Source organism: Bos mutus, chromosome 1 (genome assembly GCF_027580195.1).
Source record: "Bos mutus isolate GX-2022 chromosome 1, NWIPB_WYAK_1.1, whole genome shotgun sequence".
Lineage (NCBI taxonomy): Eukaryota > Metazoa > Chordata > Mammalia > Artiodactyla > Bovidae > Bos > Bos mutus.
The window spans coordinates 115514577-115534708 of record NC_091617.1 but is presented as its reverse complement, the minus strand read 5'-3'; the positions used below and the strand labels follow the sequence as shown (position 1 = coordinate 115534708).

Below are 20132 nucleotides of genomic sequence, written 5' to 3'. Positions count from 1 at the left end.
ATTTTGAATGTGAAAAATTGCAGGGCATTTTAAAACATGTGGGGGATATTTTCCCATGTTCTGTGTTAATTCATTTTCTTTTGCCATATGAATTTACATGTAATATAGTCGCACATACTGTGAATAGATTTGTCTATAATGAGCAAACCATGTAGAACTACTTTTTTAAAATGTAGCTGGTACAACTTCAGTAGATCATTTCCTTTGCAAATCATTATCTAAATAATTTATATCTTCCTAGGTGAGTTACTCATTGCAAAGTTTGACTCATGCAAATGACCTCAAATCCATGTCCGCTTACTTTGCTGTGGCAGCATCCATGTGAACCGCTTTGTACACTGTGAAACAATTTCACTCCAGCCCACTCATTTCATGTTTACTCCGGGCTGAGAAAGACTTTGCCAAAACATTAAAGACCATTCTTTTCACTAAATTAACATGTTCTATCTGCTTTCAGATGAATCTTGACATTTCAGCTAGTTTTGTATATCAGGTTTGGTTTTCTTGTTTTTTTCCCCTTTTCAGAGTGATAGAGTTCATAAAGTTATTTTTCTTCAAAGTAATATATAATGACTGCCTTGGCACAAACAACCGAAATGTGAATGTCGTGCCTAGTGAGTACGAGTCATGTTCTGTCCTGATTGTTATTTTTCGTCTTTTCAAGAATTACTGGTGTTTGAAATGCCACTTTCAGTTTGAACCATATATATTTGTAGCTCAATATTGCAAACAGCAGTAAGACTGTTTGAAGAATGAGTGTTATAATTGCATAGCATTTGTATGCACTTTATATTTTACAGAAGTTAGTGAAATTAATTTATTAATCATTTTGCACATGAAGGCTGTGGGGCATACCTTTTTGTTGTCGTCTCCTATTTTTTAGGTGGGAAAGCTAAGATATGGTAAGGCCGTATGATTTGAAGATTCTACAGAGAGTTGAGGAAACACCTAGAACCGGTTTTCCCCTGTGTACTATACAGAGAGAAACCAGAATTTTCAATCTGTTCTTATATTTCCTTCCACTTAATCCTCTCTCATGTGAGTTTTGTTTTCTTTTTAGAATATGCATTAATTTATCTTGAAATGATCACAAAGGATAACCCTGTCCTTCGGAAAAACCTGATAATTTGCTTGGTGAGACAGAGAGGAGGTTATCTTAGGAAAAATGGAGCCCTCAGTTCCCGTTAAAGACTTTGAAATAGAATGGAGCTTGATATAGGAAGCCCTTTCATATACCTGTTTACACTGTAGGCCCCTCCCTAAAAGGGTTCCATTTGTCCTCTGATTGATCCTTCTTGGCCCGGAAATAGAATGAGATCTCTGTTAGAATGAGTATCCTTTGACCACTTGTGGTCACCGGATACCAAAACCAGAGAAAGTAGGAAACAGGTTACCTCTTAAGGTGGAGCAAGCCGAAACTTGGTGTGATGAAGACACAGTGAAGCGTCCCCCACCCCCCATCTTCCTAAAATGATACACAGGGGCAAACGTAGTTCTCAGTTTTGTGTGCTGAGATACTTGAGCAAAACTGATGGCATTTTCTCATTTTTCATTTATTAAGGCTCCTATAATTCTTCTTAAATAATAGACAAATATTTAAATAGATGCTGGAGAAATTACACTGGAAAATGCTAGTCTCTAGAGTTAGAAAAGATTAATCATAATGTCCTTAAATTAATTCAGGTTGAATTAAGCACGTGATATAAATAAATTCAGTGAATTACAAAAAGTAAGATTTTGTAGAGATGATCAGTACAGTGACACTTTATTATATGTATTCAATCCAAATTTTCCCAAACATATCCCTACCACATAAAGGATGCTCACTTAATGAAATAAATGCTCATAAAGCAGTGATTCCTCCTAAGAAGATTTTCCTTATGAACAATTCCAAACCAGGGGTGCCTGAGCTAGATTTTGAAGTTATAAAGAAGTGTCGATGTATTTTAAAAGCTTTTTAATGGCTTTATTTGGGATAGATGTTATCACCCCTCTTTTCACGTTTTTGATGTGTGGGTGTTAAGTTGCTTTTTACAAGAGGAAAAGTCAGCCTGCATTTATTTTTAAATGCAGTTATTAAAACATTTTTTTGTATTCCCCATCAATGAAAATTTTCAGTATGTACAAAATGGTGAATAGAACAATGCTTAGTTTCTGTGGGTTTTAGTAAAATATTTATAAAACAACTGCAATATTTATACATCAGGATGGCAAACTTACATCAAGACCGCAGATTTAATCCTTTCCATTGTGTCTTGTCCTCAGTGCCATGCTTGTAACCTTGATAGAAGGCGGACACTAGGCAAACAGTAGTGAAAGAAAAGAAAGTCCATTCTTTAATGAAGAATTCAGGTACATTAGACATTGGTTATTTTATGGTCAAGAGTTTCCTCTTACTGTTCATTGTTATTTGTTGGCAAAATAAAAGTGCCTTAAGTTAAAAGTTTGTTTTGAGATCCATTAAAAAAAATCAGTATCAATTCATAATGCATTTATTTATAAGTCCTTTTTTTTGCATGTCAATTATAAATTTAATATTGTAAATGTATTCAAATTCATTTACATGCCTATGGCTGCCTTTGATTAAACTTCTTCCAAAAACTAAATTCTGTCCAGATGTTGACTTTGTTCAGGCAGTTTTATGTTCTGTTAGATTACTCGAATGTAAGTTGTTGCATAATCGCTTCCAAGTGAATTCTTTGCTGTGCATTTGTATATCCCAGAATCCGAGGTTTGCGGATTCCGAATGACTAGGGTACCTTGTGGGTAAAAAGGCCGAATTCTACGTGTCCTCCCTTTGTTTGCCGCTGAGAACAGGGAGTGGTCAGGCATCTCCCATGTGATTTCTGGCTTGGGGATTCCCAGGGCCTTGCAGTGGAGCTGAACGGCCACACCTGTCCTTGTGAGGACGCTCCTGGGTAGGCGATTTGTAATCCGGGGAGGGTAGGCTACCACCATTACTGGAACAGTAATCAGTGCGTGACCAATACTATTCTGAGCCTTACAGATGTAGTTTCCTCTGTCATAAGCTGTTGCTTCTTTGATGACTAAGGTGCCATTTTCATGCAGTATGTAGTTTCCATTAATTTGAGGCCTATCTATTACGTAACCACTTGGCAAAGTCCATTTGACATGTGGCTTAGGGCTTCCAAAAGAGACGCAGGGCAGCAATACAGTGTCTCCACTGAAACTGTAAACTGTCCCTGGTTCATAAGTTAGAATCACTGGCTTTCGGCCAATTTCTAATACAATTAATTTCTCAATGTAACCAACTTTATTTCTTGCCCCACACCGATATTTTCCAGCATCATCCCGTGTTGTTTTATAAATGATAAAAGAACCGTTACTTGCTATTAGATACTGAGAATTGTGTGGTCCACTGGGAAACTGTGTGCCATTTGGTAAAATCCAGATTATTTCAGGTGGTGGGTTTCCATCAACAGAGCAATTCAGTGCTGTGGACTTTCCAAGCTGGGCAACTATTTTTTCATTAAATGGATTTCTGAATGTCGGCCGTCTCAGCATTTCCACCACCTCTAACTGTATCACTAGCACACTCTCTCCTCCTTCATTCCGAGCCACGCAGATGAAATCGGCGGAGTCTGAAAGCCTCACATTCCTGATTTCCAGGGTTCCGTTTTTGTGGACGGTGATTCTGCTCCCATAGTATGGAGCCGTGAGGAAAATATTCTCGGGCATGATCCACATGATTTGAGGAGACGGTGTCCCTTCCGCTCTGCAGTCAAAGTGTCTTTTGGAATGTCTCACAGCTGTGGCTTTAATGACAGTTTTGTTTGCATACAGACCATTGATTAATGGAGGCTTGGAGACAACATCCAGCTTGTACGCTTTGGTGTCGTCCCCGCTGGGATTCCGGGCCACACATACATACTCCCCAGAATCGAGCAGTCTCACTTCGTTGATGGACAAAGACCCATTGTTATGGAATGTATACCTGTCCTTAGAGAATGAGATCATGTCATTGGAAGGCAGCAGCCAAAATATTTTTGGCTTGGGTTCTCCAACAACCTCACAGTCAAGGACAGCAGTGTCTCCTGCTGTGACTCTCATGTTGGTCTTGTAACTCTGCTGGATCCGTGGGGCGGCTGTTATGACTGTTAGGTGGACTTGCATTTCATCCTTCCCTAGGGTGTTCTGGGCGTAGCAGGTGTAATTTCCTTCCTCTGCCATCCCAACTTTGTTGAAGTATAAGGTTCCGTTGTGGAAGAGGGTGAGCCTCCTGGTCCTGTGGCCACTGTCATCGGCCTGCATGGCACTGTTTATCATCGTCCCGTCAGGCAGACTCCAGGATATCTCGGGCACGGGTGAGCCAGAAGCCTTGCAATCGACCTGAAAGTCTTTCCCGTGAAACACTTGCTTTTTAAAGTGGTGCTTGTGGTCAATTTTGGCCGGTTTCCGTCTTAAGCTTACGTGCATTAGGGTCAGATCGTCTCCCATTTTGTTTCTTGCCACACACAAGTAGTCCCCGCCATCTTTTTCTGTTACTGAACCAACAAACAAGGATCCATTTGGGTAGACATGGATTCGGCTGCCCATTCTGAGGAAAGAAGAGACTGACTGAGGTGTGAAGCTATTAGCAAGGGTAAGAGAGTTATATTAATTGACACAGGACTAAACGTTGCAGTGAAATTAAAATTAGTACTGACTTCTTTACTGTCTTTTAAGCTGTTCTGAAAGATGAAGTTAACTGAACAAATAAATTTTGTGCAAACAAGTAGTATTTCTTAGATGGACTTCAAATGCACCTCCTTTGCATTCAGTTTAAAAGTTTTTAATGATGACAAGAATGTTAGAAATACCAGTTTCCTAGACCCATGACTGTCCTGACCACTTTACACGTCAGTAAAGAACAACTCTCATACAAATCTACTTGCTCAGAAAAGAGACCAGATTTTCCCTTTTAAAGAGTATTAGAAGCACAAGTTGGAATCAAGATTTCTGGGGGAAATATCAATAACCTCAGATAGGCAGATGATACCACCCTTACGGCAGAAAGTGAAGAGGAACTAAAAAGCCGCCTGATGAAAGTGAAAGTGGAGAGTGGAAAAGAGTCGGACACGACTGGGTGACAGAACTGAACTGAACTGAAGGAATTTTACCTTGGCATTTACTCTCTTTATAAAAAAAGTAAATTTTACTTTCTAACCAAATAACTGATTCAGTTCAGTTCAGTCGCTCAGTCATGTCTGACTCTTTGTGACCCCATGAATCGCAGCACGCCAGGCCTCCCTGTCCATCACCAACTCCCGGAGTTCACCCAAACTCAAGTCCATCGAGTCAGTGATGCCATCCAGCCATCTCATCCTCTGTCGTCCCCTTCTCCTCCTGCCTCCAATCCCTCCCAGCATCAGGGTCTTTTCCAATGAGTCAACTCTTTGCATGGGGTGGCTAAATTCCTTAGAAGCATTCTAAAGCTTTATCTGTCTCTGCAGGCAACTGTACAGTTACTTGGTCTCTGCATTATGTTGAACTGCATGAACATCACTTTTCTCTGAAGCACTGCACAGCGTGCTGTTATCACACAGAAGCACCAGATGGCAGAATTTCCCTGATAAAACTAAATAGTTTTTAAGAAAGACCAGTGGAAGCTGAGTAACTGCTAAAAACACAATCAAAAACACCTATAGGTGAAAATATTCATTGCATGTGTTTCTCCTAATTTTTTGGCAACATGAGCTAAGAAGGTGAATGAAAGTGTGTATGAGCTTTCACAGCATAACTGCTAAACAAGTCCAGCAGCCTCAAGTCATTTTTTATCTTCCAGCAAAAAACCTTAGTTAGGAAAAGTATTTATTGTAGGACAACTTACAGCTGCTGCTGATACTCTTTTTTTCCTTCTCTCAAGCCTGGAAAGAATTCATCTGGCATGTAAAGCAAGGGAAAGTCATCATTATGGATGCACTTAAAAGTGGAAACCACAAGGGTCTTTGCATTTATTTTTTAATCTTTAGGTGGTTCCTTGCCATACAGCTGAAAAAAAAAGTACTTAGAGGTAGTTACTTAGCCTTTTCACCATGTTACATCGCTACCTGCTGTCATTCTTTCCTAATGCTAAGAACAGTGTTTCTCAAACTTAGGTGCACATTAAAATTATTTGTATAAAATAGTGCTGATGCCTGGGTCCCACCTCCAGAATTTCTGACTTACGGTGTGGAATGTGACCTTGGACTCAGTTCTCCAAATGACTCTCATGTGCAGAGAGTCTGAGAAGCACTGCTGTAAATCTCTGTCCTCAGTGCAATCTCCTCATCACCTACCTCCAACTTACATGGGGTCTAATTCAAGATGTATATTTACCGGGTTCACTGTTCAGAGATTCTGATCCAATAGATCTGGCCACAATCTGGGATTGGGTAACCCACTGTTTAACAAGCTTCCCAGGTGACTCTGAACAATTAACTTTGCACACCAGTCTCAAATTTGAGTGTGCACCTGGACGGCTTTTAAGAACACACTGCGTGTTTTGATAGAGAACCAGGTTCAAGTTCTCAGGTGATGCTAGTGCTATTGGCAGGCGGACAACCCTTTGAAAACCAGTGACGTAAAACGAACTTCCCTGACCTCGAAATCTGATACTTCTGGAAGTTGTTATATTTATATATATATATGAGAGAATTGTATTTCCTTTTACAAGCTGATGTTTTTAACAGAAAACTGACTTTGGAAAGTGGAAGTTTTCCTTGAGTAAAAGAAAGGGAATTCTTTTATGAAGATTAATGAACAATGCAGCATTTGCAGTCTTTTTAAAGCAGTGTTTCTTGGACCTTATTGTGCATGTGATTCACCTGGAGATATGTATATTTTTAAAGAAGCCTGGGAGAATTTATTTGTCCAAGTAAATGACGTGCTTCAGTGATCACATGCTGATTTAATGAAAATACTTTTAATTCTATGATATTTTTGTATCTTTTTAATACAACAGATATATTACCATCCTAACTATATTTCTTTCCCCCAGACTTTAAACTTTTTATTTTGTTTTGGGGTATAGCCAGTTAACAGTAGTAGTTTCAGACTGAGCGAAGGGACTCAGCCATACATATATATGTATTCATTCTCCACCTGGGGATATTTTTAAAGTGCAAATTCTGATTCTGCCCATCTGTGGTGGGGCCTGATGTTCTGTTCTTGTAACAAACTCCTTGAGAAGCAAAGATCCGAAGCAGAGGAAACAGAATTCTGTCTGAAACGTAGGTCAGGTAAGTCCTATTGAAAGTTGTGGAGGTAGACCTATAGTGCTCTAAGTCTGAGACAGTTAAAAAAAATTCAGAAAAGGCTTTCTTAGTTCAGCTGACAACTAGGCTTTGACAAAGTAAAAGGTTTTGCTTATTTCGGTCATGGTGGAGTAGACGTGTGTGTGTTTAGCTATGATGAAAACTTTCATTTTTAGAATCTTAAATTCAGACTTCTAGAACCAAGAAATGGGAACAGCAAGGACTCTATTCAACAGCAGAAGTGCCCTTTTTATTTCTGGTGACATCTTAAGCACCTAACTAAAAAGTATTCTTTGAATGGGTTAATTGCAGAATAATCACTAAAAGTGTCCAGTTAGCAGACAAGCTGTTTAGTTCTTTATAAAAGAATGCCGGTACCTCTGGTCGGCCTGTGATAGCATCTGTGATCTTATACCTTCTATTGGCTTTTCCACATTGTGAACAATCTTTCCTTGTTCCATAAGTGCTTTCCCAAAATGAAATACAAACAACCTACCTGATTTCTTTGCTATTAAACTCCGGAGGATTTGTTGGACTGTTTATGTCGAGATTTATTCTGAGATGCTAATGTGTCATTAGACATTCCTTTGGATTAACTTTTTAAGACATTCCCTTATATTTTTTCATACCTCTTCCATTCTTAAAAACCGACTTAATGTCTAGTAAATATTTTGGACATTGTCTTTACAACCTAAAATTTGAACTTTATTTGTAATTCCCATCACAGGTGTGATGCCTTCTATTCTTGCATTGGTTTCTTCATGGATAGTGAAACTGTGTTAATGATTACACAGAATAATGAGCAGTTTCTAGAAGCACCCCCATGTGCTGCAGGGTGATTAATAAACAGACATGCTGATATAATTAAATATAAAAACTGGTAAACTGTTGAATATATTTGATGCCACAAGCGGGTATATGTACAGTAGATGACAAGCATAAACATGTATCTTGTGAAGTTTACATTTCATAACTTTGCATTTTAAAATTTTAAATCTAAATTTCAATTTAAAATTTAGTTTTTTTGAGATTATAAGTTTAATTTGATGAACATATTATAAAACTCTGTACTCACGCTTATCAAAGGTATCTCTGCAATGATTAATTATAGATATGGTCTATATTCTTGTTGTTGTGTTAAATATCCCTAAAGTTTAGCCAGTACCCATTCCTGAGTCATGCAAAGCTATCACTTGTTTTCCAAGAACATCATCTTGGGCCTGGTTTACAGGAGCCTGATAATGACTGACAGAGGCATGTGAAGAGTTTTTCTTGTCCCTTCAAGATTCTTATTAATATTAACATCAGCTCAAACTCATAACCATGACTCCTTCAGCTGAAGATAAGCTTGAATTAGTTCCTTAGAAACTACTGGTGCTGTTTATACTTGGAATGAGTGTAAAATTAGATAATTTTGATGACTTATTTGGAAGTTAACATTTACTTTGGTATTAAAGATCACAAGTAAAATTCCTTAACTATATCCATTACCAACTTAGACACTAGAGAAAAAAATATATTTTACACATAAACTCATGTATAATTTTACTTGCATGGGTAGTTTCTATTAATAAACATTAAATGGAAATGTTCAGCCCATCTTTTCTGTCATATTATGAAAAATCACTGCATGAAGTCATGCAAATAGCAAAAATAATAATCTAGTAAATCATTGTTTTTTCCAAGAGATTTAATCACTACAGAAAACAGATAAAAATCAATATGCCTGAATCAGAACATATTAAAGAAAGTCTGTGTGTGTATATATGTTGTCTGACACCATCAGAGTGATGGAGGTCCTGAATACATTTCATTTTGTGAAGCCTTAACCTCATAAAGTGCTTTGCACTTTTGGGGTGGAATAAAGGAAGTACGGATTGCACTAAAATGGAAAATGCTTTACTAGGAGACTCTGAAGAGTAAATTAATGAAGTGCATCTCACCAGACCTTGTTTGCATTACAAAATTCCCTCTTATTTTTTGATAGAAAGATTATAAATATATTTATACAGTTACTGTTTAAAAAGAACTGTCACAAGTATGGAAGAAAATTAGAGTTCTTTTAAAAATCTCTTTTTTAACTATATAAACTCAACAAGAAATTGGCCCTTAGAATACAGCATGTAAGAAACTTTCTTTTTACATAATTTATATTTTACATATATCTATATACATCTCAAAAGGATTAGGTCTCTTTAGAGCAAGTTACTTTAATGAGCAGAGTCTGTGCGCTCTCTAACATTGCTGCAAGCCTCGCTCTACCACTTTCTCCATTTCAGAAGTTGTAAAGCTAAACAGATGAAGATAATCTTAACTAAAAGGTACAGTTTACCTGTGCCACTGGTCGACGACAACCTTGGATGGTAGCCTCCAGATGATTTTCGGTTTCGGCTCCCCGAGGGCTGAGCAGTTCAGCAGTAGTTTGTCCCCCAGACTCACCTCAGTCCATTTCTGGGATGCAAATTCTATCCTGGGGATGGTCTCCTGTTCTTCCACTGTAACGATTACCACCCTTCTCTCTGAGCCAGTGGAGCTGGTAGCAATGCATTCATAAGTGCCCCTGTCTGCAGAGGCTACATTTCTTATAAACAGAGTGCCATTTGAAAATAAGAACTTAGAATTGACGAATTGTAATGGTTTCACTTCAGTGCCATCCGAGAGGACCCAGTGAACACTGGGCTGAGGATTGCCTTTTGCAGTACAGGGCAGTTTCAAACTTTCACCCCAAGTCCCTGCAATAACTTGCTTCTTTTGCTCTAGAATAACAGGTGGGGCCGCGATGACTTGTATTTTAACCAGCAGTGCATCCTGGCCCACTGAGTTGCTGGCCACGCATTTATAAAAGCCTCGGTCATAAATGCTGAGATTGTGGATGACCAGTGTTCCGTCAGATGTCACTAGGGCCTGTCTCTTCCCCTCAGATGATTCAGAGATCACCGTCTGGTTTGCAAGAATCCAGGAAATTGTAGGGCTGGGCCTCCCATCAGCTCTGCACTTCAACTTGACTGTGCTTCCAGAATGGACTGTGATCTCCTTAGTATGTCTCTCCATGATCCGGGGGGGATAGGAAACCACAGACAAGGTGACATGAAGGTGGTCCGTGCCAAATGGATTGGATGCTGAGCACAGGTACTGTCCACGGTCCTGAATGTCCACCCTCTGTATGGACAGGGTGCCATTGGAGAGCACCTGGAACCTGCTATTCAGTTTGCTCTCAGATAAATCAAGTCCTGATAAGAAAGAAATTTATAGTCATAGGTCATCAAAGTTTAGATGGAAAACAAATTGCTCACGTGGAAGTCACAAAAGGAGAGCTATCTTTTTGTTAGGCTACTGGGAACAAATATATTTAAAATTAAGATCCTTAGTCTTCAGATTGCTAAAATTATTTCTGGATTGAAAAAAAAACCCTAATTTTAATGGAAAAGCCAGATGGTTCAACACAATGACCATTTTTTTTTTAGATCTGCTTTAAAAGCATTTTTTTTTTAATGGTCTTAACATATGTTTTAAAACTTTCTAATGAGCAAAAAAATCATGCGTATATTAAAGGAGGATATTAATAGTTTCTGTGTCTTGGAGAAATTTCATGCTGATGTTGATTCTTTGAATATGTAACCCTGAAATGTCACACAGTATTTTCTTTGTTTTGTTACTAAAGACTAAGTATAAAGAAACTGTTTCAAATACCTGATGAGACTCTGGTCCAGTGGATAGTGGGCACAGGATTTCCAGCAGCCTTACAAGGAAGAAAGGCATCTGAGTTAGCTGGAACAGTAAAACTTGCTGCTTTTCCTCCAATTATTCTGGGCCTTTCAAATACATCCCTAGATAAAGTATCAAAGGGGAGGAATTCAGAAGTTGTTATTTTTTCAACTGCTGTTTTGTCAAAGCCACTTTTCTTTCCATTCTTCTGTATGTCCCAGTTTGAAGCATGCGTGGTAACCTCTGGCAAGCCTGGAGTGGGCAGTACACTCACTACTACTGGCTTTTGGCCTTTTTCAGCAATTTCTGGGTGTGACTTGTGCCAAAAGTGGTTTTCTGACCAGGGAGAGTGAGTCAGCTTAGAATCTTGTGGTTTACCTGTTATTAGTGCTGGCATAGGAGTAGAAGGTAACAGATTGGAGTAGGTAAAGTGGATGGTTCCAACTGCAAATTTGGCATTTGGGTGAGTTTGGGGAGACGTTACTGCTAATTGCTGTGGAGTAGCATTGTGCTTTGAGGATTCATGTGCCTCAGCCACTGTACTTGTCATCATTCTGAAAGTGGGCGTGGCCATACTGTCAGTAACCTCACTTTGATTACTCAAGGGAGGGGAGGTGGGAATTGGCATTGGAGTGGCACTGGAGCTGAGGAAGGTTGGCATGGTTGAGTGTCTGATTGTGTTCCTAGTAGGGGTACTCTGTAGTTTGCTGGACAAAGTGGTTTCAGAAGCAGTTATATTCTTCAAAGCCCGAGTACCCTCCTGGGATGGTTGTTCAAGTACAGCTGTCAGATTAAAGGCTCCTGGATGAAGACCAACTGTGCTTGAAATTTCTTTTGTGTTCTCTAGAGGAGAATGAGTGAAAGCAGACACACTGGGCTTGGTTGAAGTTTCAGCTGCTGTTAGAACAGGAGGTGTCACAGTGGTGGATGTAATGAAGCCAGAAGTCTGGGTGGGAGAGGTATTTGGGTCCCTCATCGTCTTCTGAGGCTCCTTTTTCCTTTGTACTTTTCGTGCCCTGGGTCTGTCTATCTGGGCTTTGTTGATAATGATAGATGCGGGGGCAGTGGGAGTGGTCGTCAGCATGTCTGTTTGCATTGATACGGAATTTGCACTTGATTCTTTGCTTGAGCTACTAGGAGGCGTAGGGTAAATGGGTAGGGAGGGCAGCTCCTTCATTGTTGGGAGACTTACAAGGCTGTGTGTGTTAGTGTTACTGAGGTGAGTTGTGGCTGGTGTTATAGATGGGATTTTCATTACACTAGCTGAGAGTGTTTCGAAGTGGAAGGGAGAAACTTTATTTGTGGGCAAAGCAGGAGATATTTTAGGAAGCACCGAGTCTGTGCTGCTTTGTGAACCAAATTCATGCTGATTCTTTAGCTTTTCTCTTTGGATGTGGTTATTTACAAAGATCTGATGCCAGGGGATTTTCCTTCTTGAAAATCTGGTAATAGCTAGAGTGGTAGGCACAGGTGACTTGATGGTGGGATCTGGCAGTGGGGATACAATCACAGAATGTCTGGTGGTTTCATTGGCTTTAGACCCACTTGGGTAACTAATACTTGTTGCATGAGTCATAACTGCAGTAGTTGGAGTCACTTGGGTACTTTCAGCACTGAAGTATTTTATCATAGGGGTGGTCTTCTCAGCATCTGCATTTGGTTTGTTCTCAAGCAGTAATGATGGGTTGTGAACTAGAGTTGTAGGTTCTTCTGCTGTGACACTGGCAATTTCAGTTTTGGGGAGGGTGATGGGGGATAAGCTTGGAGAAGACAACGCTGCCTCATCAGTGGTGAGCCTTTCTCTGGGAGAACAGGATGGGCACACTGCACTGAGCTCTGGGGCTGGAAATGCAGTGGTGCTTTCTTCTGAAGAGCCTCTGAATGTGGGCCTTGCAACGCTGAATCTATGCTGTCGGAGAATTGGTGTCCTATGTGGGCTGATAATTCGCCCCCTGCTCCAAACTTTTCGCCATCTTCCAAAGCGCCTGGACAGCGGACCGTTCATTGTACTCTTTCTAGGAATGTGTAACTGAGAAGGAGCAGCAGTGTGTGGGTCTGAAGGGAGCTTAGTGGTGCTAGGTTTGTGAGTACTGTGAGGAGGAGAGTGATGGCTCCTGGGTTCACCAACTCCTGTTACAGATCTCTGATAACTATTTGTGGCATTTACTGACCCTAAAAATATACCAGCTTTGCCGACAGCATTACTCAGCGTTTGGATATGGGTATCTTTGATCGCAGTAGCCCCCACTGATACTGGGGATGCAGTTTGCAAGGTCTCTTTTTTTCTCTCCATGTCGTCAGCATCCTGAAACAGAGTTGCTTCAGTTAGTAGAGGAAACACATTAGGTAAATTTGGGTTGGTTGTGTCTTGCATTCCACTTGATGCGGTTGGGTTTATATTCCTTGGCGTGACTTGAGTTTTAATAGTAGTAGATGGTCTGAAATCTCTTGGTTTTTCAGGTGATAGGGTCTGTGGACTCACAATTGGGGAGGCTGGGGTGCCATCAGTTTTACTTGTCACAGGGCTGTCAGGTGATTTTCTGGAATCTGCAGCCACTGTCCTTGTCAGAACGTCCGCAGCTTTAGTTGCTGGGACCGTAAGTTGCTCATCTGGAGGGAGCACGCCTGATGAGTCTGCTTCCTCACCAGGTATATCCAGGAGTTGGGTGGCTGGTGGAGGTGGCTTTCCTGTGGTATTTTCTTGCTTTTCTGGCATAACATTCTTCTTAGCTTTCTCCAAAAGCGCTGCCCAGTGCCGTGGGTCAATTCTCCGGGCAGAGGGAGGGAATTGCCTCCTGTGATCCCTGTAACGCCAGCTGGTTGACTCTCCACGCCTCTGGGATATTAATACCCGCTGTTTGGGATTCTTACTTGGGCTCAAGACATGTGTTCCAGCCTCAGCCCCCATGGGAGGAGATGTGGGGAGATGTGTAGCTGGTGGATCCTGAAGCTGACCCATGGAATTGGGCTCATCAAACCCCGATCCATCTGTTTCTACGTTATGCTCTGCTGACTTTTGCCCTTTTATTTTGACTAAAACTTGGTTAACTAAAATATCGACCCCCGCTGGGTTGGCTGCTACACAGCGATAGTGACCCTGGTCTTTTTGAGCGACCTGTAATAGTCTTAATGTGCCATTGTTAAGAATTTGCTTATCTCTTGAGGACTGTTGAAGCACAGTGTTTCCTGGGAGAACCCAGCTAACAGAGGCATCTGGGATACCGGTAGAATGGCAAGGAAGGTCAAGTGTTTCACCAACAGAAGCTATATGACGAGCTCCATTTTCCTGATAGGCTTCTATGTTGGGCTCTACCACGGTAATCCTGTATGTGAGGATATCTGCATCATCGTAGTTAGTGCTTATGCAGTGGTATATGCCAGTGTCAGAACTATCAGCCATCTGGAGTCCCAGTTTTCCACTTTTGCCTATAAGGATTCGTCCATCCTCACTCACATAAGGGGCCCTCACTTTACTTCCATCAGCTAGAAGCCACTCCAGATGTGGGGGAGGCTCTCCTTGGCCAGGGCAGTCTAGGTCAACGGTCCCACCGACCAAAACAGTGCGTTCCAGCTTAGTATTGTTATCTTTGGAAATCATGGTCCATCTGTATGTCTCTGGCTTTATCTCTGACCTTGGTAAAGTGACTTGGGCATCACTGGAGTACTGGATCTGCAGTGTACTGAGGGTGGTGGCAGTTCTGTTTAGTTGCAAGGAAATTCGGTCTTGCATTAACCATGGGGGATCTGCTCTGAGACCAGCCTCAATGTTGGTAAAGATGTCTTCAGGCTTCAGTACCACCTGTTTATATTTGTAGCAGAGTTGTGGGGTTTCAGTGAACAAGTGACTCCTTTCTAGGATCAGAGGAGAGTCACTGTACAAAGCCAGAACCTGCCACACTGGCTGAATGTGGCTGTAATCTATGTCACACACCAGAAATGTTGAAAATGAAGCATTTAGCATGATGTAGTCATTTTCTGCAGTGAACGCAATGGATGAGGTCATTGCTGGCTTTTGGATACTGCAGATCATGTTAGCTTCATTTCCAGTCTGGTCTGTTATATTCAAAGTCAGAGAGCCGAAGGGAGCCATGAAATCTTGGGGAGAGATTGACACAGAGCCACTGTCTTCCAGAACAGTCAGGTTCTTCAGCTTCAGAGAGGGGTGAATGGTGGGTTTGGCACACAGGAAAGCTGCAGCTGGGACCATAACTAAGGGCTTGCCTTTAGAGGTCCTGGGGTTCATGCAAAGTGGACACTGCTGAGGACTGGAGGGACTTCTGTCCTTTTTGCATTTTATGATATCTAGAAAAAAATGAAAATTGAATTATTGCCCATTGTGGCTTCTTCACGAATTAACATTTAAACATTTTGAATAAGTAGCTTTTGCTAGAACTTGAAACAATTTGGAAATGTGTTTTTTTTTTTTTTTTTTTTTTTTTTTGGTCTTTGGATTGATTTCTGAAAATGTTATTTTCTATATACCCTGCCACAATATTACATCCATAGGCACAAGAATTTTGTTTCTCATGCTCACAGCTGTATTTTCCATGCCTAAAAAGCACCTGGGGTACATATTTGGTACTATTAATTGAATAGTTCCCTTATCTGGTAAAACAAAATTATATACTTATGTTTATCACTTTTTATTAGCTTATTATTCTGTTTCCCCCATTTAATGTTTTAAGGCTCAGAGAATTTCAGTGTCCTTTAAATGATAACTTGTTTGATAAGTTACCATTTATACATTCTGGATATCATTAAAAACCCAAGTTTCTGTCCATTACTAAAAAGAATGATGAATGAATTACAAGGTACCTTGGCCTGGTCTATCTTGGTCACAATAGGAATGGAGAGAACAAGATGGATGCCGGAAATAATGAAGCCAGTAGAACCAATCAAGAAAGAGGTGAGGATGTGGCTGAACAAAGAAGGTTATTAAGAAGAGTGCAGAAAGACACAGTATGACTTTGGCACCTGAGGTAGACTCAGTTGAGGAGGATCAGGTTTAATGCAGAGAGAGGAAAGCTGTGCCCAAGCAATGGGGCAGCCATGAAAGGTCTGACATATATACTATATATAGGTATGAACAAAAGCTTTTTGTTTCTGCTCGTTTTATTTAGTATGAATAGAATGTTAGCTTTCTAATTTATATTACCTGAAAACTTTGATATAGTTCCATGTATTTTGGCATCTAATATTACTGCTAAAAGTCTATAAAATTTACTAGTGATTTAAAAAAAAATTTTGAGTGAGGCTTGAGGCTTTAATCCAATTCTGAGACTATAAAGAAATACTATGTTGTAAAAAAAAAAAAAATACAAAACAGGAATTTAACAAGTGATATAGTATTAAAGTACAGATTTTGTTCAAATTTCATAAAATTTTATGCTAGTGACCATTATTTGTTTTCATATCTTATTCAAGATTCCACATTGTATTTAATTGAGCAGCGTCAGTTGCATGCAACAAATTCTGGTAAGTTCTCTTTTCATTTTTATTTTAATTTTCCTTGTTGTGGCATCTTAGATACACCTGTCATTTAAAAGTGGACATTAAAAAAATAAATAAAAAATAAAAGTGGACATTTAATTTCCAAATACATGGGATTTTTGTTTATCTTTAATATTAGTCTCATTTTGATACTAATTCGTCATTTAATTATTTCTTCTCTGCAAAAAATAAAAATAAAAGTACTACTCTGGTGAGCCTATTTTAAATGGCTGGTCACAGCAATACTTGATAAGAGATATGGGGTTTTACCTTATACAAAATACAGCTAGGGACTTCCATCCTGTTCCATATCATGCATTTAGACACAGCATGTAAAAGAAGCACTGTACTTCTTAGAAGATCTCATTTACAAAGTGACTGCACAGGGTCAAATCACCTTCCTGTAATTGTGCAGTTCCTCAAAGGCCTGAGACAAATCTCTCTGATCACTGACTCCAAACTCTTCAGTGTGACAGGCACTGTCATATATATCTGGCTCCTCAGCATTCTTCAGCAAATTGTAAAGTGCCAGCTTACCCAGAGGAGGTAGCTAGCAAGCCTGTCAAAGAGGCTTTTATCAACCACCTACTTACCAACCAGCTGTGACCTTTTACTACTTCCCAGTAGCCTGGGCTCAAACCCTGCCATAGCCAAAAAAAAAAAAAGAAAAGAAAGGCAGACTCTGGTTTAATTAAACCTCATCATAGAATTATACTCACATCTTGGTTTGGTTATTGCTCAGCCCTGGACATCAAGTATTTTAGCTCAGTTGCAAGTCTGACCACATTATTTCCATTCTTTCCGTCACACTAGATTCCATTCACACAGAAACGCCTTCAAGTCCTCAACTCTGCCATACCCTGTCACGCTCTTAGCATACGCTGTCCTACTTGCAATACACTTGCTGTCTGATAGGCTGTCTTCCATTACTGCCTGACTACTTACCTCCTTCGTCAGCAAGCCGGAAGAGCACTCCTCCTCAGTGGGCTCCCTGCTTTATGTTCTCCCGGTACCTTCCACTTCCCCTATCCTAGCCCTCATCACCCACTAGTAGAGAGACCTGTCTAGTCGTCTGTTTGTCTCCAGCCCTGGCAAATGGATGGAAAGATTAGAGAAAGGGAGGAAGGGCAGTCTAATTCTAAGACCACATTTCTTCCACATTTTAGCTTACAAATTGAGGTGTGTCTTACAGTTGAAGTTGTCTTACAGTAGTGACTGACCAGCTGGCAGTCTTGCTATAGCTACCACTGCTGGCACACACACCAGTACTGCCATAGCCATTTATATATTTTGTTTTCTCTTCAACTGAGTTACATGCACTGTTGGTATTACATAAAGATTACACTGTGCTTGCCATTAAAATAAGTTATGCATATAGAAAGGCTTGGAAACAATAAAAGGGCATAAATTTAATATTTGTGATAAAACTGTCAGAGAAAAGGCCACAAATCCATATTTCCTAGAAAAACAACACCTAGAGCTTTGTGAAACTCAGGAGTGGAAGATAGCCATAACCAGATGAAGCTGTGTTATATTTGACTACTGACCACATATGTACAAAAGGACTGTCAAATGAGGCAATTAAAGGTATGAGAAACTATCAGTCTCTTGAAATAGATGAAAAAAATGTCAAAGCAGAAGCTGATGTGACTGGAGAGGGTAAAGAGAAAAGGGAACCCTTCTACACTGTTGTAGATGATGTACCCAGTACGTGGAACTATCTAGGTTCCTTACACACATAAAAAAGAGTTAACATATGATTCTGCAAATCGTACTCCTGGACATATATCCAGGGTAAACTCTAATTCAAAAAGATCCATGTGCCCCGGTGTTCATACCAGCACTTTTTACACTAGCCAAGACATGTCCATTGACAAATAAATGGAAAAAAATAATGTGGTGTATATACAATGGAATGTTATGCAGCCATAAAAAGAATGGAATAATGCTATTTGCAACCACAGGGATGGACCTAGACATTATCATACTAAGTGAAGTAAGTCAGACAGCAAAAGACAAAACACCATGCCAGTCTATACTACCCCATGCCAGGCAAGTTGGGCTACTTATTGCCCTCTTCATGAGACTTACCCTATTTATATGTACAAAGCAGTTTCTCCATCACAAATACATTATAGAAAAAGGACTAGACTTTGAGTTTCTGCTTTTCTACTTTCTAGCCATGTGAGCTGGGTGACAGTGAAAATCATAATCACATTTGTTGAATGCTTATGTCATATATTGTGCTAAGCACTTTATATGTATTATTTTAATTACTTTTTTCACTTATTGGTATCCTATGTTACAGGTGAGAAAACTGATCTATAAGAATCTAAGTGACTATCCCAAGATACCCAACTTTCCAGCCTCAATTTCTTCATCTCTAAATTGAGGGTTAAATAGAAAGCAGTGAGCACAATGTCAAACACAAACTGAATATATGTTACCTTCCTGCTCCCTCCCTATTATTCCTTCCTTTTCTTTTGGTATATTATTCAAGGCAGAAGTAACTTATTGATTCTGCCTCCTATAGAACTAAATTTTCAGTATAAACATTTTGCTGTTTTTCATCCTTTCCTCATTGTCTTTTTATGTGTTGAGCATATTTATCTATAAGATAGCAAGCTCCTGGAGTGCAAAGGTGGTGTCTTTTGGTCTAAAGCAGTTCACCTTTTGACTAATTATATTGACTAACTGTATTACATGTGCATATATATGTGTGTATCTATATATTTCACCACAGCAACTGCAGACTTTTTCCACTTTTCTGACTTCCAACCTTGACCCCTTGCTAGCACCCTCTTTAGTCACCTCTCCTACAACTTAACAAAGAAGGAAAAGGCATCAGGTAAGAACTTTCTTACCCCCTCCACTAGACCCATGAACTCACTTGCCTCTGTACCCACCTAGTCCTTTTCTCTCCTGTCTCCTAAGGAAAACCGCTCCACCCACCTAAAGGCTTGGTCTCTTGACATCCAGCCTTGTCAGGGGACTGGCTCAATTGATGATCTGCTCTTTCTGCAATGTTGCTACCTTCTCTCTCTCTCAAAAATCTCTCCTTAGCTTAAATGTGCTCATGTCTGTCTGATGCTCAGAGAGTCCTGAGTGATGGCATATTTCCATCTGGCAGTCACCCTTCTTCCCTCACTTCAAGCCAGGTCTCTCCAGGGTCAACTGGAGCCCTGCCTCCCCAACCCCTGCGTAACAATCCAGCTCTCATTGCTGTTTCCAATCAGCCGCCACTTAGATGTCAAAACCAATGGGGTCCTTTCAGTCATTCCCTACCGACTGGATTAATTGAAATAGTGCGATTAGTTGTTAACCCATTTTCTCCAAAAGAGTATAAGCTCCACAATCACTTTTGCATCCCTATGTTTTCTCTGACTTCTTGTAACTACTTGTTGACTGAATGCATCTTGCCTCTTACTTTGCTGTCAAAGCACATTTTACATTCTGATTGCTTATCGATATCCCACCAGATGTGTAGTTAGAGCAGACACAGCGCTCTTGGTGGGTGCTTCGCTGAGCACAAGGCCTTGAATAAAACTCCAAAAAAATATGTATTGACCAAATGACTGAAAGGAAAAGAAGAAGAGGGAAGGGTTTCTATGCCTTGTGGTAAGTAGGGAAGAGTAACACATGATACATTTCTTAGCTCCCAATCTTGCTAAAAGCCAGAAGTGATAATTGGATAATTGACCT

General features: G+C 40.1%; 1 protein-coding gene across 4 annotated transcripts in view; it reads right to left on the bottom strand.

Moving 5' to 3' along the window:
* Positions 1 to 79: 79 nt before the first annotated feature.
* Positions 80 to 20132, bottom strand: part of IGSF10 (immunoglobulin superfamily member 10) — a 28833-nt gene continuing 8780 nt past the window's right edge. For all 4 annotated transcript variants that reach the window (XM_070374700.1, XM_070374711.1, XM_005904784.3 and 1 more), the window contains 3 exons: positions 10926 to 15242; positions 9568 to 10465; positions 80 to 4558 (listed from right to left, as the gene is read on the bottom strand). In XM_070374700.1, coding sequence (XP_070230801.1) covers positions 2650 to 4558; positions 9568 to 10465; positions 10926 to 15242 — 7124 coding nt within the window. In that variant the 3' untranslated portion in view covers positions 80 to 2649. The remainder of the gene's footprint in view (positions 4559 to 9567; positions 10466 to 10925; positions 15243 to 20132) is intronic.